The 23,210-nt window shown below is 35.1% G+C and overlaps 1 protein-coding gene across 1 annotated transcript in view; it reads left to right on the top strand.

Annotated features, from left to right (window-relative positions):
* The window catches only part of LOC110214852 (interleukin-10 receptor subunit beta-like), a 127,053-nt gene that overhangs the window by 32,502 nt on the left and 71,341 nt on the right, over positions 1-23,210 (top strand). Inside the window, exon 7 of the mRNA XM_078146553.1 lies at positions 1,055-1,220. Within this exon, the coding sequence (XP_078002679.1) occupies positions 1,055-1,220 (166 nt within the window). The remainder of the gene's footprint in view (positions 1-1,054; positions 1,221-23,210) is intronic.

Below are 23,210 nucleotides of genomic sequence, written 5' to 3'. Positions count from 1 at the left end.
CTCCATTTTATAGATGAAGAACAGTTAGGTTGCAAAGGGTATAAAGTGCTAGACTCAAAATCAGGAAGTCTTTAGTTTGAATCTTGTCTAAGATAATTACTATAACTGTGTGACCTTGGGCAAATAACTTTTAACTCTCTTCACCTTAGTTTCCTCATCTGTAAAACAGGAATAATAGCATCTACTTCATAAGGTTGTTGTGAGGATCAAATGAGGTAAAATATGTAAAGTATACTTTGCCACATAAATTCTAAGCTAGCCATATGCCTAACATGGAGTAGACACAGTAAATATTTGTTGATTTGACTTGAATAGACTTTTCAAAAGAGAAAAGTCATATATTTAAGTCTCTTGAAAAACATCCAACTTCACTAATAATCAAGGTGATTTAAATTAAAATAACTTTAACATATCTTACCCCTATCAAACTTGCAAAAATAATTAAAAACAACTCAGAGTTAGTGAAGTTGTGTAGAAAAATGGTATGGTCATTCATTGCTGGTGGAATTGCAAACCTTGAATTACAATCTTTTAGAAATCAATCTGGCAATATTCAGTGAAAGTTACAAAAATGTTAGTAATCTTTATCCCAACAATGAAATTGTTGGAAATATACCTTGAAAGTTATTTTTGAAAGAGTTCCTTTTTCAAAGATTCTCAGAGCAGCATTATTTGTAGTTGGAAAAAATAGAAGCAACCTAATTATCCAAAAAATAGGGGAATGCTTAAATAAATTGTGTGACATTAATGTTATGTAATACTATAATGAATTAACCTCAGCAGGCATGAGAAATATAAGAAATAATATTAAGTTTTTTTAAAAAGCAGAGGAAATATATATAATGACCATATAAAATGAAAAATGTGAATAAATGGGATAAAAGTCCTGATGGAAACTTAGAGGGAATTACAGAAAAATTGTTATGACATTTTATGCATTGAAATTGTTATTTAATATAAAGTACATGCAAAGCAAATTTAATTAACTATATTGTATTCCATATTATGTTCATAATAAACCTATTTTAAAGGTAAATATTGGTTTTCATTTCAGGATCTAACAGTTGAAATGGATGACAGAGAAAACGTAACTACAATAATTGACTCTCTGATTCCAAATTCGAATTACTGTGTATCAGCTCACTGGGATTTACAGTTTTCTAAAAATGTAATACAATCTCCCTTACAATGTATAATGCTTTCTACTGGCCAAGAATCAGGTATGTTGCAATTTTACACAAACTTCTGAACTTTCCTCAAGGTTGCACACAAAATAAGTGGGGTTGGAGTGTAGATTTTGTTGTTCAATCACAATTTAACTCCTAATGTATGGCTTTTCAATGGATATTCATTCACCATCACAGCTACCACTGCAGCATGTGAATCTCATAGTGAGTACCTTCCTTGGGTTCAGGTTACTGGTACCTAACCCTAAACCTCATAAAAAGTTTCATCAAAGATGACCATCAAAAACTCTCTAAAAAGGCTCTCTAAATTGGAATGGCCCTTCATTCTTATACCTTCTGATTTGCTGAAGTAAAAATATGAAGTTATAGGAAACTTTGTATATGACACAGTATATATCATATTAGATCTGAACTTCTCATTTCATCAATGTAGGGAATTCTCAACATGGAACCTTCCGGCCACAAAGCAAAGTTGTGGGGGGGACCCTAGAGATAAATGAATAATTGCCAATGGTCACATAGTATGTCAGATGCAGTGTGTCTATTGTGTCAGATGCAGAAGTTAAACCCAATTCTTTCTTCAAGATTGTCCTTCTATTGACTATAAGACACTGCCTTTCTATGATAATTTTCATAGTAACTTTATATTGTGATTGGTTTCTGTATTGTCTTTACTGATTTTTCTATTCTTTAGAAAGCTCTATACTAGATACGATATCATTTGTAGTTAGTATCATATGGTGTTAGTGATAATTTCTGTAACATGTTGGGCATCAACCCTTTGTCAGACAGATAACCCATAGTCATACTATTGCTTCTGTGGGAGTACGATTCAACTTACATCATTTCAACTTAAAATATCTTTGTATCTCCTATCTCCTCTCTATTTTTTGTGGACCAATTTATGTTTATGCTATATCTCTCGTTAGAATATAAGGTCTTTGAGGTCAGGTACTGTTTTTACTTTTTCCTTTAGTTTCTAGAGCTTAACATAGCACCTGGCACAAAATAAGCACTTAATAAATGTTTACTGTTTCATGTTAGCTCAAAGACTGCCTATACACCAAGGCAGAATAGGTAGGATGCCATTCATTAAAATGATGAATTGTCACTTACCCACTTTTTGTCTACAGTTACATATCACAACCTGACACCATGCTACCTTTTCACCTTTCTCTTACAATATATTACTCTCTTTCATGCACTTCAGCCAACGAAGGTACTTTCTGTCCATCATAAAAGCTCTGCCATTTCCCAAATCAAGTAAGTTCAATTTAACAAACACATATTAAGTTCTTCTTATGTGCATGGACTATACCAATTGCTGAAGAAAATAAGACAAAAATGAAACAACCTTTTCCCTCAATGAATTTAATTCCACGGGGGAGACTACAAAATAAAATAATATTTATTTGTGGGCAGGAGGGAAGCATAGTAACAAATGGTTTTATGTGGTACATGGCAGCAAAGTTGAATCTTTTTAAGGGACCTCTAATTCCTAGGAGGCAGTGGTAAGAAGGGAGCATATTCCAGACATAAACGACAGACAGGATGTGAAAAGAAAAGAGATGGAATATTCCATTCAGGAGACAGCTAGTGGGCCAGTGTGATTAGGAAATAGAGTGTGTAAAGGAGTGGAACATCAAATATCCAGAACAGTCAGAGATCAGTAAGTTTCTTAAGCAGAGGAGTGACATAGTTAAAGTCATTTTTAAAGAAATATTAATTTGGGGGCAGCTAGGTGGCACAGTGGATAAAGCACTGGCCCTGGATTCAGGAGGACCTGAGTTCAAATTCAGCCTCCGACACATAACACTCACTAGCTATGTGACTCTGGGCAAGTCACTTAATCCCAATTGCCTTAAAAAAACAGAAAGAAATGATAATTTGGTAGCAGTGTGGAGAATGAGTTAGAGAAAAGAGAGATTTGATGTTTATTAGGCTTATAACCATCTAGGCAAGAGGTGATGAGGGCCTGACCTAGGTGCTAGTTGTATGAGCGAAAGAGAAGTCAGAGAGATGTAGAAACAGAATCAACAAAACTTAGCAAGTGACTGGGTATCAAGGGTAAGGGAGAAAGGAGAGCCCAAATAACTAACATTAAGAACCTAAATAACTGGAAGGATAATGTTGTCCTCAATAGACGTAAGGAATCATCTATATAGAAATCATAACTGAACTCCTGGAAACTGCTTGTACCACCAAGAGAATGAAGAAGAAGGCTTAAGAAAGAGTCTAGAGGTCACACATATTTAGTGGATTGGAAATGGATGATGATCCTAAAAAAGAGAATAAGAAAGAGCATTCAGACAGAAAGGAAAACCAATGAATGAAGCATTTACTATATGCAAAGCACTGTGCTAAGCATTGAGGATACAAACAGAAAAGTAAGACAGCCCCTGCTCTCAAGGATCTCACATTCTAGTGGGGGAGACACACATATAGAAAGTTCTAGCTGCAAATCAGATAGAAACATCCTGTGGTCCTTATGGTGCTGGTAAAGCAGATGCCTCTTTAATGTCATGTCCTAGAGGCCAGGGGAAGAAAGAGTATCCTGGAAGAAGGAGTGGTCAACATTGCCAAAAGCTACAAAGAGGTCAAGTAGGGTGAGGACAGAGAGAAGGCCACTAGAATTTATTACTGAAGAAATCATTGGTTCAGCTAGAGAAAGCAGTTTCAGTAGAGTGGTATGTATGATCAGAAGCAAGATTGCCAGGAGTAGAAACGTGAGTATGAAGTAGGGAAATAGAGGCAACCAGCACAGACAACTCTTTTTAGGAGTTTAGATTAAAATAGAGAAGCAGCTAGATGGCTCAGTGGGTAGAACTCTGGGCCTATAGTCAGGGTTCTAATCTGGCCTCAGACACTAGCTATGTGACCCTGGGCAAGTCACTTAACCTCTATTTGCCTTAATCCACTGGAGAAGGAAACAACAAACCATTCCAGTATCTTTGCTGAGAAAACTCCATGGACATTATGGTCTATGGGGTCATGAAGAGCCAAACACCACTAAGCAACTGAACAACAGAGAAAAGGTATGAGAATAGCTTGAGGGGATTCTAGAGTCAATTGGATTTTTTTTTAAGGATAGAGGAAACTTAGATGGTTGTAGGCAATAAGATTAAGGATGAGAGAAAGGAGGAATGAGAGGAATGTTCTGTTTGACAGGTTCCCAGGTGAGACAGGAGGAACTATAAAATGATGTGCATATGTAGGGGGATTGGCCTTGGCAAGGAAAAGACCAACTTTTCCCTAGGATAGAGCAATGGCAAGGGCGGGGGAAGAGAGAGGGTAATAGTAAGAGATTTTGAATTGTGGCATGGGAAAAAGAAGGAGCTCATGGTAGATGACCTTTATTTTGTCAGTCAAGTAGGAGTCAGGTGAGTAGCTAGGTGGCACAGTGGATAAAGTGCCAAACCTGTAGCCAGGAAGACTTGAGTTCAAATCTGGCCGCAAAGTTTAGCCACAAAAAAGAGGAAAGATATAGGATGATGTTTAGCAGGGCTGGATGGATCAAGTGAGGGGTTTTTAAGGGTGAGGGAGAAGTGGGTGTGTTTGTAGACATTAGGGAAATAGCCAGACAGGGAGAGATTGAAGATAAGGAGAGGGCAGGGATGATAGAGAGGGTAGACTCTTGTAGAAGGTGAGATGGAATGGAATCACTTATACATATAGTGGGGCTTGCTTTGGCAAGGAGAATGGTGACATCTTTATGTGAGATAGGAAAAGGAGAAGTTAGTAGCAACAGGCATCTGTGAGTTGAGGAGAAGGGGAGAATGGGAAGTTCTTGACAATGGTCTCAATTATTTTCAATAAAATAAGAGGCAGCAATCTCAGCCAGAGAATGGAAAAAGAAGCTATGAGAGGTGTGAGGAGAGATAAAAAGATTTGGGAAAGCCTCTGTGGTGAGTGGGAAAATAAAACAGTGGGGCAGGTATAAAAGGATTGCCTTGCTTCAGTGAGGGGTCAAGTGATATTACATTACATAAATTTGTAATGGATCTAGTCAGCATGGTTTTGTGATTTTTCTCCAGCTTCATTAGGCAGTAGGTGGTGGAAGTAATCCAAAATTGAGAGTGGGAGAAGAGAAAGTGAAGGCAACCATCATAGATGTCCTTTTCAAGGAGTTTAGATACAAAGGGCAGAAGAGAAATAGGACAATAATTAGCAAGCATGGAAGGACCAAGTGAGGATTTTTTCAAGATGGGGGAAACATGGGTATGTTTGTAGGCACTAGAAAATGAGCCAGTAGACAGTAAGAGATGGAAAAGTGAAAAAGTGGGGATGAAAGAAGAGGCAATCTGCTGGAAGAGACAGGATAGAATGAGATCGTTTGAACAAGTAGAAGGGTTAGCCTTGTTAAGGAATAAGGAATCATTTCATCATGTGAAACAGAGGTGAAGGAGGAGAAATTGGGAGGAGGCATATGAGTGATAGGCGATAAGGAAGAGAGGAGAAGAGAAAGTTCATGGCAAATTGCCTCAATTTTTAAGTTCTCAGGTGAGAGTGTGCTGGGTGAAGGAGAGCCATGGGAGGTTTGAGGAGAGATGAAAAGGTTTGGAAGTGCCACTGTGGAGAGTGAGATAGTGAGTTGTGGATAGGCAGCATATAATAAAATTACTTACTATGAGGGTCCAGGTGAGGTCATGTAACATAATTTTTTAGTGGATTTCTGTCAAATGTTTAAAGAACAGTTAATACCAATGTTAAACAAATTTTTTTCAGAAATTGAGAAAGAAAGCACACTACAGGACTCCTTTAATGAAATAAATATATTCCCAATAACTAAATTAAGGAAGGATAAAACACAGAAGAACTGTAGACCAATGTCATTAACCAATATCAGTTCAAAATTTCTAAATAAAATTCTTCACATAGACTACAGCAGTTCGTCCAAAAAATCATTCATCATGACCAAGTTGGATTTTGCCAGGAATGCTTGATGTTTCAACATTAGGAAAACAACCGGAATAATTAATCATATTCAAAACAAAAACATCTAAAGCTACATGATTATTTCAAGAGATTTGGAAAAAGCTTTTGACAAAGTATAACACTCATATATGCAGCAAAAACAAAAATGACCCTACATGGTATAAGCATAGAGGGACCTTTTTAATATCATAAAAAAAATCCATCTAAAACCAAAAGCAAACATCATATGGAATAGGGATACACTGAAACTTTCCTAAGTATTATAAGTATAAAGCAAGGGTGCCCATTCTTTCCATTATTATTTGATATAGTTCTGGAAGAAATGCTAGCATTAGCAATAAAAGAAGAGTAAAAACAAATGAGTGAACATGGATAAAGAGGCAATAAAACTATTCCAATTTGCTGATACCATGAAAGTTTACTTGGAAAATACTAGGGGATCAATAGAGACTAATTAGAAAAATTAGTACTTATTCAATTAATAATTGAAACAACTTCAGCATAGTAGCAGGCTACAAAATATATCCTCAAAAATCAACTTCGTTATGGGGCAGAGCCAAGATGGAAGAGAGAAGCCAGGAAGTTCCCTGTGCTCTCCCCAGTTTCCCTCATAAACAACATTAAATCAAGCCTCTTAACAGATTCTGAAGCAACAAAAAGACGAGTGAAACAGTTTTTCAGCTTAAGATAACTTAGAGGGACTTCAGGAAAGGTATGTCAGACTTGGGTAAAATGGGAGCACAGCCCAACACAAATGGTGTCTAGTCAAGCCAGGGGGAAGCTCTTAGCTGCAGCACAAATCAGCAACTGAGTCCTGGCTCAGCAGACTAGTAGCCCAACAGGCTAGCTGTGAGGCTCAAGGCCCAGTGCAGAAGGCAGATTGCTAGCCCAGGAAACAAGGCAACAGCAGGTTCAACTAGGCCAGGCCATCCCAGCACACTGAGTAAGACACCAGCACCTGAAGCCCCAGTGCATAAAGCCAGTGACCAGGCCCCTGGCCCCCAGCACAAAAAGCTTAGGACTGTGCCCCAGGAGCAGAACTCAACTTTAAAAGCCATGAAATAGGCCAAAAAATGAGCAAGAAGCAAAAAAGAACCTTGACCATAGAAAACTACTATGGTGAGAAGGAATATCAAAACACAAACTCAGAAGAAGGTGCAGCAGTGTCATAATGCCTATGTGTGAAACCTCAAAAGGTAATATAAATTGGTCTCAAACCCAAAAAGCCTTCTTGGAAGAGCTCAAGAAGGTTTTTAAAAGTCAAATAAGAGGTAGAAGAAAAATTTGGAAAAGAAATAAAGGTATACAGGAGAGAGTCAACACCCTGGAAAAGGATGGACAAAAATTGAGTGAAGAAAACAATTCCTTAAAAACTACAATTTGTCATATGGAGGGAAATGCACTGAAGAAAACAACTCTTTAAAAAGTAGAATTGGTCAAATGGAAAAGGAGGTACAAAAGCTAAGTGAAGAAATTAATTCCTTAAAAATTAAAATTGGGCAAGTGGAAGCTAATGACTCTATGAAATATCAAGAATTAGTCAAACAAACAAAATCAAAAGAATGAAAAAATAGAAGAAAATGTAAAATACCTCATTGGAAAAACAACTGACCTGGAAAATAGATACAGGAGAGATAATTTAAGAATTGTTGGACTATCTGAAAGTCATGATCAAAAAAGAGCCTGGCAAAGAATTGGAAATTGAGAGGATGCCCATCAATTGGGGAATGGCTGAGCAAGTTGTGGTATATGAATGTAATGGAATACTATTGTGCTATAAGAAATGATGAACAGGCTGACTTCAGAAAAACCTGGAAAGACTTATATGGTCTGATGCTGAGTGAAGTGAGCAGAACCAAGAGGACTTTGTACACAATAACAGCCACGTTATGCAATGACTGAACCCTTCTCAGCATTATGAGGATCTAAGACATCTCCAGAGGCCTCAGGATGGTAAATGCTGTCCACATCCAAAGAAAGAACTATGGAAGTCGAATCGCTATCACTTATTTTTACCTTCTGTTGAGTTTTGTTTCATCTTTCTGATGGTTCCTCCTATTGGTTTTAATTTTTACTTACAACTTCACTAATGTGAAAATATATTTAATGGGTATGTAAATGTAAAACCTATATCAGATTGTGCGCCATCTTGGGGAGGGTGGGGGGAGGAAAAGGGAGAAAAATTTTCAACTCAAAAGCATATGGAAAAAAGAAAAAAAGAAAAAAAAAAGACAAAAGAGCCTGGACAGCATCTTTCAAGATATTATCAAGAAAACTGCCCTGATATCCTAGAACCAGAGGGTGAAAGAGTCATTGAAAGAATCCACTGATCAGCTCCTGAAAGAAATCCCAAAATAAATGAAAACTCCAAGGAATATTGTAGCCAAATTCCAGAATTATCAGGTCACAGAGAAAATATTATAAGCAGCGAGAAAGAAACAATTCAAATATTGTGGAGCCACAGTCAGGATTACACAAGATTTAGCAGCTTCTACATTAAAGGATCTTGGGCTTGGAATATGATATTCTGGAATGCAAAGGGGCTTGGATTACAAATCAAGAATCAACTACCCAGCAAAACTGAGCATAATCTTTCAGGGGAAAAGATGGAGATTCAATTGTTCTTTTTCTTTCTCATGGTTTTCCTATTTTGTTCTGAATCTTCTTTCACAACATGACTAATGTGGAAATATGTTTAATATGATTGTACATGTATGACCTATATTAGATTACTTGCCATCTTATGGAGAGAGAAAAAAAATTGGAACTCAGAATCTTATAAAAGTGATTGTTGAAAATTATCTCTACATGTAATTGGAAAAATAAAATACTGTTAAGAACAGAAATGAAGGAAGAAAGAGAGAGAAGGAGAGAGGGAGGAAGGAAGGAAGGAAGGAAGGAAGGAAGGAAGGAAGGAAGGAAGGAAGGAAGGAAGGAAGGAAGGAAGGAAGGAAGGATAAGCTCTCAGAGTGCTCTCAGAAAAACCTGTAAAGATTTACATAACCTGATGCAAAGTGACATGTACTGTGCACAAATTTACAGCAGTGTTGTAAGATGATCAGCTGTGAATGACTTAGCTATTCTCAGCAATAGCTAAGACAGTTCTGAAGGATTTATGATGAAAAATGCTATCCATCCCCAGAGAAAGTACTTACAGACTTACAGTGTCTGAATACAGATTGAAGAATCCTTTTTTTTTTACTTTCTTTATTTTTCTTGAGTTTTTTTGGTCTGTGTTTTCTTTCACAACATGACTAATATGGAAATGTTTTGCATTACTACACATGTATAACCTATATCAAATTGCTTGTCTTCTCAGGGAGGGAGAGTGGGGAGGGAGGAAGGGTGAAAATTTGGAATTTGGAAAAAGTTTTAAAAATGAATGCTGCAGAGGAGATCCAAAAGCTTACTGAATAAAATAATTCCTTAAAAATTAGAATGGAGCAAATGGAAGCTAATGACTCTATAAGAAATCAAGAAATCATAAAACAAAACCAAAAGAATGAAAAAATAGAAGAGAATATGAAATATCTCATTGGAAATATCTCCAATGGAAAATAGATCCAGGAGAGATAATTTAAAAATTATTGGACTATCTGAAAACCATGATCAAAAAAAGAGCCTAGATATCATTTTTCAAAAAATTATCAAGGAAAACTGCCCAGATATTCTAGAACCAGAGATTCTTTCTGAGGTATGCCAATGTAATAAAATACTACCAAAGTTAACTTTCCATTTTAGTGCTATAGCAAATTATCAAAAGGATTATTTTATTGAATTCAGTAAAATAACAAAATTCATTTTGAAAAAAGATCTAAGTATTTTTAAATTATTAATCTAGAAACTGAAAGAACCCACCAGTCACCTCCTGAAAGAAATCCCAAAAGGAAAACTCCCAGGAATATTATAGCCAAATTCCAGAGTTCCCAGGTTAAGCAGAAAATATTGCAAGCAGCCAGAAAGAAACAATTTAAGTATTATGGAAACACAATCAGAATGATACAAGATTTAGCAGATTCTACATTAAGGGATCAGAGGGCTTGAAATATGATATTCCGGAGGCTGAAGGAGCTAGGATTAAAACCAATAATAACCCACCTAGCAAAACTGAGTATAATCAATGAGGGGGGGAAATTGATATTCAGTGACACAGAGGAATTTAATGCATTCTTGAGAAAAAACGAGCTAAGTAGAAAATTTGACTTTTAAATATAAGACTCAAGAAAAGCATGAAAAGGAATGCCGACCTAAAGAAAACATAAGAGAGGGGAAGAACTACATCATGAACATATGGTGTGTGGGCCAGAAGACCAGAATCTCATGAAGGGCTGTACCAATGTAAAGAAACAATTCTTTCTTTCATCAGTTAATGAATCTCATTAGAAGTTTGCCTGATAGAGACAATAATTTCTTTACTATGGGGGAGAATTTTCATGGCTTTGTAAAGAAAAATGAGATGTTGTTGAGGAAGTTCTGATTCACATCCATTATCTGTTTTATGTGGGTACCTCCCTGAACTGATACAGTATATACATTCTTTTTGTGCTTTAGTTTCATGAAAAGCTGTGGCCACAAATACTGATTCCTGATGATGAGCCTCTCTAAAAAGCTAGACAAGTTATTATGTGAGAGATCCAGTAAATCATTGGGCCTAATCCTTTCCAGCCCTTAGGGCTCAGTAGAGCCTTGCCAAAGCTTGCATTGTAATTCCATAGACTTTAAGGTTCAAATTTTGGCCTCAGATTAAAGATAAGGAAATGTAGTTCCTTCCTATTGCTGAAGAGGATGTGAATTTTGTTTTTGTTTTTTAATCTCATTTTGTGAAATATTCTGTTGGTATTTTGATTCCTAAAAATCTTAAATCTATAAACTAAATTGCATGTTACTGTCATTTTTATTCTATTACTATGACACAATCATGAACACCAAATACCTCTCCAGTAATTTAGGTTTCTTTTGTTTCTGTGAAAATTGTTTTGTATAAGTACATGTGTGTTTTGGTAAATTAATTCCCAGATAATTAATGCTGTTATTTTTTTAAAAAAATAAAAATTTAAAAATAAAAACAAATGTCAAAAATTGTTTTTACATGTAATTGGGGAAAAATAAAATACTAAATAATTTTTTTAATTGACTTCATTTCCATGTAATAATAATAAAATTCAGGAAACAACAGTAGAAAGGGAAATCCCATTTCAAATAACAACAAAATGCTTAAAATATTGGGAGAATCGATCACACAAAACACACAAAACATTTGTATAGATTCCATTTAGTAAGTACTCCTTAAAAAAGTAAAGAACAACTTAAATAGCTGAATTGAATATTAAATGTTTATATCTGAGGTATGCCAATGTAATACAATACTAGCAAAGTTAACTTACAGTTTTAGTGCTATAACAAATTATCAAAAGGAATATTTTACTGAATTCAGTAAAATAACAAAATTCATTCTGAAAAAAAGATCTAAGCATTTTTAAATCATTGAAAATAGATTTTAATGAAATGTTCCATTTGTCACAGCTGTGAAAAAGGTGTGGATAGTTTCATTAGCAATTAGAAGAAGCCACAGGTGACAAAATAAATTATTTTGATTTTATTTTTTTTAAAAAAGGTTTTGCTCCAGAACAAGCAATGCATCTAAATAAGGAAAAAAACATACAGAGGGGAATCTTTGCAATAAACATTTCTGATAAAAATCTGACATCCAAAACCTACAAAGAACACATACAAATTTACAGGTTCTAAGACCCATTCTCCAAATGTTAAATTGTAAAAGGATATAAGCAAGCAGTGCTTAGGGGAAAAAAGAAATAAAAATTGTTAATAACCATATGAAAAATCATTCAAATTCTTACATTGAGGGAAGTGAAAATTTTAAAAACTCTTAAGTTAGCATTTTTTGTTCCCTGTCTGTGGTTTCAAATTTGTGGAGAACATCTGGTGTGGAACCTCTCCCCACAGATGTTGGTAATGCTTTGAATAGATTCTATCTTTTTGAGAAATAATATGCAATTAAATAATAGCAGCAATCTACAAAAAAAATGTTCATACTTTTTGACCAAGTAATCCCACTACGGATCCTCTACTCTCAGGAGGTTATTGAGAGTGAAAAAAGATATAACCTGTACAAGAATATGCCTACAAGAACTTTTTTCTAATACAAAAAACTGGAAATTAAATGAATATCTATTATTTGTAGAATGACTGAACAAATTATGGTATATGAGTTTAATGAAACATTATTTCAATGTAAAAAATGAGAAATATGAAAAATATAAATAAATATGGGAAGCCATGAAATGATATGAGTGAAGAAAGCAAAATCATTATATAAATTAAGATAATTATAAGGACAACAACACTTTTAGAATGCATATGGAAAAAATTCATAAAGAGTCTCAAAAACAAACAGGACGATTTTGTTACAGCCTTGTTGAAATTATCTTTTTTTAAAACATCCTGTAAATTACTGAAGGTAATGGACATATATCTTTTTCATAAATAGTTCAAAAATCTTAGTTTAAAAATCTTTGATCTATTACAAGTTCATAAATTTTGAGCCCGTTTAAAAAAAATGGTTTTTTGTTCTCTCTTGAATACATACTGAATTTTGTTTTAAATAATTCCACTTAAATTTTCACTTTCAGGTTCAGAAAAAATCGTTGTAATACCACTTGCTGCATGTCTTATCATCTTCCCAATCATAATCCTTGTGATATTACTGAAAAAAACAGGATATATATGCAGAAAAAAAAGATATTCTCCCAAAGCATTGGTATGTACTTTTATGTCATCTCTTTGTTTTATTCATAGAAGGTTAGATTCTCTTTTCATTCTACCAGCAATGAATTGTAAGATTGTTTGTGCTGCATCATCTCCAGTTTTCCTGATCTATAGCTGGCCACTGGACCCAGATGGAGGAGAAAGTGAGGCTGCTTTGCACAGTCCTCCCTCACTTAAATCCAATTCACTTGTAAGCATGGCATCATCTTTCTGATGTCATGGTTCTGTTGAGGTTTAGAGGTTTAAGGGTGCTGGGAACCCAAAATCACAACACGCAGGCCTTGCCAGAATGAATTTGACCCAAGACTTCTTTCAGCCAAAGACAAGGTTTATTAAAGTCCACCGTATTGGCCAGACTCTTAAGGAATCTGAACATTTGTGAGCCATTGGCTAGATGATAAGAATCTGAGCACCTTAATGGAGACACAATGGACCTTATATACAGAAGGACTGTGGGAGGGATCTAAGGAGGATCTTGATGGGATGACTGGGAGATTGAGAATGAGGTCTCGATAGAGTCAAGGGTGGGAAGTATCCAGGGTTTGGGGAGGCTCAATTAAGGGTAGCAAAGAATTGGGAGGGGGCAGCTAGGTGGCGCAGCGGATAGAGCACCAGCCCTGGAGTCAGGAAGTCCTGAGTTCAAATCTGGCCTCACTAGCTGTGTGACCATAGGCAAGTCATTTAACCCAATTGCCTCACCAAAAAAAAAAAATTGATTGGGAGATTGGGCATAAGGGGTAAGGAAAGGCCAGTTGATATGATTATAGCCTTAGGCAAACACCAGAGATTTGGCTATATGGGAAAGTACAGGGCTTTTCCTTTTAGGGGTTCAGATCCCATCCTCATCAGTTCCTCTTCAAGAATGAAGGACAAACCATACAACCACAACCACATAAGAGTGCTTCTAAAGTCTGCACAATCAAGAGGGGTTTCCAAGAAAGATGCTCATTTTTCCATTTACCACTATACTCCTTTGGATTATTCCATAACAATTTCTTGGATGTTGTTTTCTTAGTGAAATTAAAAGTTTCCCATGTTTTTCCTGCTATCTTTTAAAATAAAATTTTATTGTTATCTTTTTAATGTGATCTACAATTCCCAAAAACTCCTTCGACCCCTCCCAGAGTGCTGTCACTTAGTAACAAAAAAGAAAAAAGAAAAAGAACAATTAAGCCAAAGTAACCAAGATTTTTTTTAAAAAACTGTTATCATATGCAACATATAGCCCCCACCTGTGCAAAGAAGTGCTTCAAATATATCATATGAAACCAAGATTAATCATTATAATTATACAGAATTGTTTCAATTGTTTTGTAGGTATTATTCTTCTATTAACTTTGTAGTCATTGTTACACTTACTTTACTTTTTCAGTTCATATAAATCTTACCATGATTCCCTGTATTCAGTATTCTCATTGGTACTACAGCGTAGTAATATTCCTTGAGAGCAGAGGTTGTCTTACTTTCCTATTTGGATCCCCCAGAACTTACCAGAGTGCTTGCATATGTTGTTGTTCCATCATTTCAGTCATATACAATTCTTTATGACCCCTTTTGGAGTTTTTTTTGGGGGGCAGAGATACTGGAGTGGTTTGCCATTTTCTTTGCTCATTTTACAAATGAGAAAACTGAAGCATACAAGATTAAGTGACTTGCCCAGGGTCACACAGCTAGTTGGATGTCTGAGGCTGGATTTGAAATAAGGTTTTCTTGGCTCCATTGAGCCACCTTCATTTACCATAAATATGTATATAATATGACCAGATCATCTTGAAAGTATTTATCTTAGTATTTTTTTACTTTTTTTTAAACTTTATTTTTAACTCTTGGTATGATCAGAACTTAAACATTCTTATGAGCTCTTATGGCTTTTTTGAGTGAAATTTATGCTACCATTGGAGATTTCTAAAGTAGGATTGTAGTTCTTTTCTGCAGTAGGATTATAGTTCAACTGCTAGACATCTACTTTGTTTCTAGTTCTTTACTAAAAACAGAAGGTACTCTTTTAAGTACCCAGGGATTTTTTTCTTTTTACCACTGACCACTCTCTCCTGCAGTGAAATCTCTAGGTCAAAGGGTGCAGACACTTTATTAACTTTCTTTTCCCATTTTTTTTCTAGAATGGTTAGATTGATTTTCAGGTTCACCAGCAGTTCATTAGTGTGCTCATCTTTCAACAGCCCTTCCAACTATTTCCATCTTTTGTTGTCTGTGCCAATTCTTTTGATTTTCATATTTCTTTTATTATTAGTGATTTGAAACATTCTTTCATATGGCTGTTAATAGTTTCAGTTAATTCTTTTGAAAGTTGTTTGTTGATAACTTTTGACCATTTAGCTATGGGGACTAGCTTTGGGTTTCTATTAGTTACCTGTGTATCTTGGTACCAGACCCTTGTCAGAGATATTTGATAAAAAGATTTTTCCCCATTGGTTGCTTCCATTCTTGTCTTGGTCACATTAATTTTGTTTACATAAAAGGTTTTCAACTTCATGTAATAGAAATTATCTATTTTTTCTTTTATAACCATCTCTATTCTATGTTTGATTCACACTCCTGGTTATAGCAGTGACTACGTACCTGATATGCTTCTCTTCTAATTCATTTTAGGGTATGAGCTTTAATAGTCAATCATATATCCATTTTTAGTTTATTGTGATATACAGTCAAAGTTGTTGATCTAAACCTAATTTCTACCATACTTCTTTCCAGTTTTCCCAGTGTGATACTTTCTTTGACTGCATCAGAGAGATTCTAGATATTGCTACTGTCACTTTAATACCTCAGATAGATTATTGGGAGAAAATAATCGGGGCTGACAGTTTGAAGTGACAGTTAACAAATGGCTTAAACAAAAATTAAGTTTTAAAAAAAAGAAGTGGATTGGTATGAAAATGCTTTTCCCTGTACAGTCCAAGAGAAGATATGTGCATTTATCTGTGATCCATGGGGATCTATGAAAAGTCAATTGAGAGAGTGACTGGAGTACTTCTCCCTATTGAGTCAGGGAAACAATGTGTTTATAGATATATGAAGAATTTGTAATATGTGTCTTTCTTTATTGAGTCAGAGAGGGAGTATGTATTTATCTGTGATCCATGAGAATCTTTGAAGAATTTATGCAACCGAAAGAGATCATGAAAATGGATTTCTTTCTTATGAGAACTGTTTTCATTGCTAATTGAAAAACAAAACCTATGAAGAGAACTTTATGAGGAGTAAGTAAAGAGGTAGCAGTACAGTATATTTGGGGAAAGACTATTTCTTGTATTTATTGAAGAGAAGAGAAAAGAAAGGACTAATCTTGAAGAGAAATATGAAGATAATGTCTTTAAAGACTTTAATCATAAATTTTAGACCAAATGTCCAAAAAAGTCAACTACAGATATTTTTGAAGGTGTGTGGTGACTCTAGCGGTGATGTATTGCATATAGTTACACGTGTCTACATTTTTTATTGCCCTGATTTATTAATAAATTATATTAATAAATTCATAAATTTTAATACTTATATATAATAGTAATTACTTATGAGAAAGGAGGTTTCTCTAATTCATTGAATAATGATACTTAATGAATTAGAGTTAAGGGAACTCAAAGGAACTTGAGCTAATTAATAAGAGATTACAAATTTATTAACAGGAAATAAATTATCCAGTGTACTACTAGATCACTATATAGTTCGGGATAGATCAATTAAATATATAACAAGTCAAATGTCAGGTTAAGATAGAATTATCTAACAATAGTATGATCAGACTCATTTGTATCTGCTACATCTAAGGGTCATCTGAGGCCTGTCTTTTTAATCCTATTATACTAGATAAGGAGTTCTTTCCTAGATATTTTTTAAAAGTTAATCAAATGCTAGGTTATTTAGGGGTTTTTTTATCCCTGATACTTCCCTAGCCAGTCTTTTCCATTTATCTAATTTTTTAAAATTTTAGCCAGTCCCCAATGCTTTTGGTAATTATTGCTTTATATTATAGTTTATGATATATAATATAATATAACATCTGGAAGTACTTCATTCTTCCTTTAGAAAATTTATTTCCCTTGAAATTCTCTATCTTTTGTTCCCCCAAATGAATTTTGCTATTATTTTATCTGACTCTGTAAAATATCCTCTTGGTATTTTGATTGGCATAACACAGAAGTGTCAAACTTGTCACCCTGAATCAATTTAAAATGTAATTGTTGAACAAAATTAAAAAATACAATACAACCTAGATAATATTAATTTGTGGTTTTCTAAATCAAAATACTACAGCAAATTTCCTGTTTCTATTTTAATTTGATACCACTGGTGTAGCACTACATCTATAAATTAATTTCTATAGCATTGCCATTTGAATTACATTGGCACAACACAACTATGAGTACTTACTCTCCCTCTAACAATTTAGGTTGTTCTGTATTTCTTTAAGGAATATTTTACAACTGTATATTCAGATATTAAACATACTTTGGTAGATTAACTGCCAAATATATTATGCATTTTGTAGTTATTTGAATGGAACTTCCTTTTCTATTATTCCCTCTTGCTTTTGTTATTACTATGTAGAAATAGTTTATTTCTGAGGGTTTATTTAGTAACCTGCTACTTTACTGAAGCTAATATCTCTATTGGTTTCTTTCCTACTGTAGGTATTTCTACTTAAAGCATAATGTTATCTGCAAAGGAGGATAATTTTGTCTCTTCTTTTCCTATCTTTATACCTTTAATCTCTCTTATTGCTATTGCTAGCATTTCTAGAACTATGTCAAATAATAACAGGAAAGTGGAGCAGACTTGGTTTATTCCTTTGTTCACTCAGAAAGCTTCTAGTGTTTCCCCATTTCATATAAAACTAGGTGGGGGTTTTTGTTTGTTTGTTTGTTTTAGATACTTTGTAACTTTTCAAAGGTCCTTCTTTGTCTGTTCTTTGCAGGCTTTTTGTCATAAATGAGTAATATTATATGAAAACATTACACAATTTCCAAGAAGCTATTTAAAATGCAGAGATTAAATGATCAGAACTAAGATAATGAGAGACAAGAGAATGAATTCAACAAATATTTATTGCCTACTATGAATTAGACATTGTAGTGGGTGTTATGAGCAAAACAAAGATAAATAACATATGTTCCAAGAGCCATTTCCCAACACATAAGTAATAAAAAGACATGAACAGTTTTTATAATATGAAATGCAAATGATCAGCATTCATAGGGGGAAAAAGTTCTAAACCATTAATAAAAGAAATGCAAATTAAAACAGCCTGAAGGTTTCACCTCACATCAATCAAATTGGCAAAGATAATAAGAAATAAAAAAGTCTCATTTGGAGGGCTATGAAAAAACAGTCACACTGATACACTATTGGGACCTTTAAATTGATACAACTGTTCTGGAAAACAGTTTGGAATTATGTGAGAAAAGCAACTCATATAAGCTGTTTAAGATCAGAACTTGTCTCATTTTTGTGTTTATATGCCCAACACATACCATATTTTGAGCACATGGCAGGTACTTAGCAAAATGCTCATTGATTGATTAGTTGCCAAACTATTGATACTCATTTATCCAGCAATCTCAATATTATATGTACAATACAAACATGTGTATACTAAAATATTATTAGTAGCATTATTTGTAATGGCAAAAATAGAAGCAAATTGAATACCCACTGACTGGAGAATGGCTAAACAGTATTCTTCTTCAAGCTACATTCTCCTCCCTTCCTTATCTTGATCCCTTGGTAAATCAGTTCTATTGTATATAATCAAATCCCTTGCCCCCTTATCCCATCACCAATCAAGCCTTGCCAAACCAAAACTCCTGACATCTGCTACCTTAGATTTTATTCCCATATTACTGAATGAAGCTGGAGAAAATTACAAAATGGTTCTAAATGGATCCACTATGTATTTGTTACATAATCTCAACTGGCCCCTCTGTGTTCCTCATGGAGTTAAAACTTCCAAAATAGTTTTTTATCTTCCTCTTCTAAACCAATTTCTGTTATTTGCTTTATAGATTTTGCCACATCATCTTCTTTTTTGCTGTACCTCTTTCTTAGGAGTAACAACTCATGAGAGAAGTAATGTTGGATAGGTCAGAGTTAAGTGGTAAAAATTATCCTGTGTCTCAAATTATATGACCTAGTCCTACCTCTTGCCTTCCCCATTATCTTTCTATTTCCCAAAGAAATGGGGCCTATGTCCCTTCCAGTATTCTAAGTAACGACTACTGGACAGATTACTATCCATGGAGGTACAACACTGTCTCAGAGAAGATGAGTACCCAATGCACCAACTCCTCACAGATTAAACCGAGAGTGAGACCCATCTCAGACACAAACCTTCTCCCCCATTGGAATACACTTTAGTGGGACTCTCTTCTCTGCCATAGGGTGAGATTCAATCTCTCCTTTTTGCCATCTCTCTTAGTCTCTAACAGTACCTTTTCCTTGACGTGAGAATATGAGAATCACCATCCCTTCACTGTTCACCCATTGTCTTGATAGGAATGCTTCTTCACACATTCAGAACTGAATTCAAATTTGGACTCAGGGTTGTTGTAAGGATCAAATAGCATAATAAGTATAAAGTGTTATAGCACAGTGCCTGGTACATAGTAAACATTATATAAAAGTTAGCTGTTATTATTATCTGCCTCTGTCCCATGCCTTTCCCTCTCACTCTGCAATTCTGTCCCACAAAATTCATTAGCATACCTGTAGGAGGCCAAAATATTTATTCCATATTTCAAGTTCAACTCTTCTAGCACTTCTGTTTCTTTAAGTTCCAGTTACATCTTTATCCCTTTATGTGCTTTCTTAAAGTACGTGATCCCTTCACCACCCTTTTTTGTTCCTTTTTTTTAACTCTGTAAGTCAATCTTTTACTCTTTAAAAAAATAGTCATTACTGTTATTATATTTAAACACAGGGTGATTTACGTCATTACTTTTTTATTTATTTAGTATTTATTCATCTTTCTTACTATAATACCTTTTCTGGGGCTACTCTTTCAACTTGTACTTCATACTCACAGATTGGGTCCCAAAGGAGCTTTCTATGTCCTGGAGTGACCCTATAGCTCATTCACTTCTACTACCATAGCTCATAACTTCTCATTAATGTGCTTCTCGTTAACAATAAGCCAGGAGATTGACACTAAATGACATGGCACCTAAATCCATAAAGGAAAAGTTAACTAAATCATGAAAATATATGGAACGTAAATCAGTAATAGTAGGATTAATATTCTTCTCAGAATTGGATAAATCTTATAGAAAGGTAGATTTAAATATCTCTTATTAAAGGTACACAAATGGCGTAGCAAGAACAGTTGTTAGAAAACATTTTCTTCAAAAAAGTCTTGGCTGCCCTCTCCCACAAATTACGTGCCATTTTCTTAGAGAGTGAGCTCAAATTTAGAGTACAGACACATGTGTCTAGGATGCGGCAAAGGGTGACTAACATGGGGCAAAGGTTGACTCACAACTTCTATTAATGAAAGGCCTTTTTCTCTTTGTAGAGTCCTCACAAAGCTTTGGATTTAGCTCTCTGTACCCCTGGCTATTTAGCTGGGCTCCTAGAGTCTATTTCCCAGCATCTCTCTCTACCATCACTGATCCTTCTCTGCATGAAGCCCTCTGCTCCCTTGGACAACTGTCCTCAGTGTTGTCTTTACCCTGTGGGCTGAATGCATTATCTTCTACTAATTTAGGCATAGAAACGTTAGGTATTGTTATCTATTAATTAGGAAGACAAGACAAATGGCTAAAAAAAAAAGATAATAAACACCTTGGGAGTTCAGAGGAGGAAATGCCACTTAAGGGCTAAGGTAAGTCAGAGAGAGTGGTATTTCATTGCCCCTTGAAGGAAAGGTAGGACTAACATAAAGAGTGGAAGACATTACAAGCAAGAGAAAGAACTAGGAATTTTGAACCAGTGTCTACTGAGGAACTGCCTAGGATTCCTATAAATCTTCTGGAATATGCTTAATATTTTTTTTTAATTTTTTCATCTTTTTTTAAATTAACAGGTAGAACAGAAAAGTATGCAATCTAATATTCTCAGGAGTTTACTATTGTTGATTTTGAAATTTGAATGATGATTGTTGGTGAACTATAAAAAACAAAACTGCAGCATTAATCTCTCCTCCCCTCCTTCTTCTGTTGTCTTTAAGGATTTCTCAACTGTCATACCTGGCCCACTTCAATTGCCTTTTGTGAAAATTACAAGGGCAGACATCATTTGCAAGACCAAGAAGAAAAAGATATTTAATGACGGTGATGAGAAAACTAACAGTGATTGTGAATCAACTCAGAGAATAGAAAATAACTACACCATGAATGGCTTTATCTGTAGATCTCAAAATCAGGACTCCAAATTCAGCTGGAAAGAATATAGTCCCACTGATTCAGACTCAGATGAACCTGAAAGTCTAGAAGTTGACCCTCCTGTGGCTGACACAGATAGTGCCACATCATATCAGTTAAATACTGGTCCAGATAAAAGTAGAGTGCATCGTATCTGCAGCCACCTTTCAGAAGCTAGTACCTTTTCTTCTAGGTCTGAAGACCGTTTTAATTTTAATGTGAATTTAAGCACTGTATTTGTGGGAGATTCTGGAGATAATAAAGCATCAGAAGAAGATGCTGCTGAGATATTATTGCCTGTGCAAGAGATAAAATCAACTTAATGGATTCAGATGGGACTGAATTAAAACCTGTAACTCATTCTATATGCGTAAAGACACCACTTTTCCATATCCCCTCTAAAGAAGACCTATGCTCTGAAAATGCTTCTTCTGATGAAAGTGTTACTTCAGAGTCAGATGTGGACCTAGGGGATGGTTATATAAGAAGATGAATCCTGATAAATTAAACTCATAAACATTAATGAATATAGGGTGAAGGTGATTTCTCTCTCTGTCTCTGTCTGTCCATCTCTCTCTCTCTCTCTCTCTCTCTCTCTCTCTCTCTCTCTCTCTTTCTCTCTTCTCCCTCATTAGTTACATGTGGTCCCAAAGACTCAATGGAAAATGAAGAAAACCAGAGAATGCATACAACTGTGATGATAAAAATCAAATATGCAAACTAAGTGCATAGTGGTGCTGTGAAACTTGGTTTTTAATCTAAGACATTGTTGAAATACCTTTAATAAACCACCTTTACTGGACTTAAAATGTCCCAGTAATATTTCTCAGAATGAAGGATGAGGTGCACTGTTATATATAGGAGTTTCCTGAGCCAGAAGTTAGATGCTTCTAGGAAGCAGAAAATTTTAGACCTAAGAGGGGAGGGGAGGGGCAAGATAAAAAGTTAAGAACTAAAGGGCTAGTCTATATGAGGAACAGATAAAACTAATGAATTGACACTGGCAATCCTAGGTAAAGCCAAGGAGGATAGTGGAAACATAGATACATATTATCTGGAGGAATAGCACATCAATTGTTGGGTGGCTCTCAGTGTTATAGCTTTAGCATTAGAATGACTATATTTGAAATCAGAAGACTTGGGTTTGTCTCAGTAGAATTTAATAAAGGTAAATTGAAGTGCAAAATTCTGAGCCATATTGGTTTATTAACAAGGTGCAAACCTTTTAATAAAGTGGGTCAAATGGATACATCAGTTAGGCCAGTTACCCAGAGGAAGAAGCACAGCTCCTTTTTATAAGCATAAAACAACAGAACTAGGTAGGTAAGGAAAATGATACAGTTGGCCACAGGACTGGCAGCATCATGTGAGGGTAATGCAATTGGTTGGAAATTCAAAATGAGGAGCTAGCAACAACCCCTTCCTTCCCTCCTGTGACTAAGAAATGTTTGTTGTTTTGAGTCCACCTGTAAGGTTAGATATAGTGGACCAGATTTCTTTGGATAACAAACCAGACAGGTAGCCTGGTGGTATAAAGATATTAGACCAGACTGCCTGGTGTTCACCTGCATCCCTCAAGGGGAACAGATTTCTTTGAGGCAGGAATAGAACAATGATCAGCAGGAGAACTGAATTGCCAAACTTAGTTCATAGGCAAAGAGACAAATAGGGCTTGAGGAGTCATACCAAATGAGGCAATAATACAGAATAGAATCAACTACAGAGTAAAATCAATTACAAAATGATATAGAATCAATATAATTTCTTCACTTTGAATCCTTTCTGCCACTTATTACCTCTGTGACTTTGGACAAGTCATTTAGTATTTCTGGGCCTCAGTTTCCTCATATGTAAATTGAAGAGGGTGGATAAGACGACCTGTAAAGTCCCTTTCAGCTCTCTGTTTATGATCCTTTGTGTGCTAGAGCCTCAC

The sequence above is a fragment of the Phascolarctos cinereus genome, unplaced genomic scaffold (assembly GCF_003287225.1).
Source record: "Phascolarctos cinereus isolate Bilbo 61053 unplaced genomic scaffold, phaCin_HiC Scaffold_726;HRSCAF=1367, whole genome shotgun sequence".
NCBI classification, from domain to species: domain Eukaryota; kingdom Metazoa; phylum Chordata; class Mammalia; order Diprotodontia; family Phascolarctidae; genus Phascolarctos; species Phascolarctos cinereus.
This window is presented reverse-complemented; position numbering and strand designations above follow the sequence as displayed.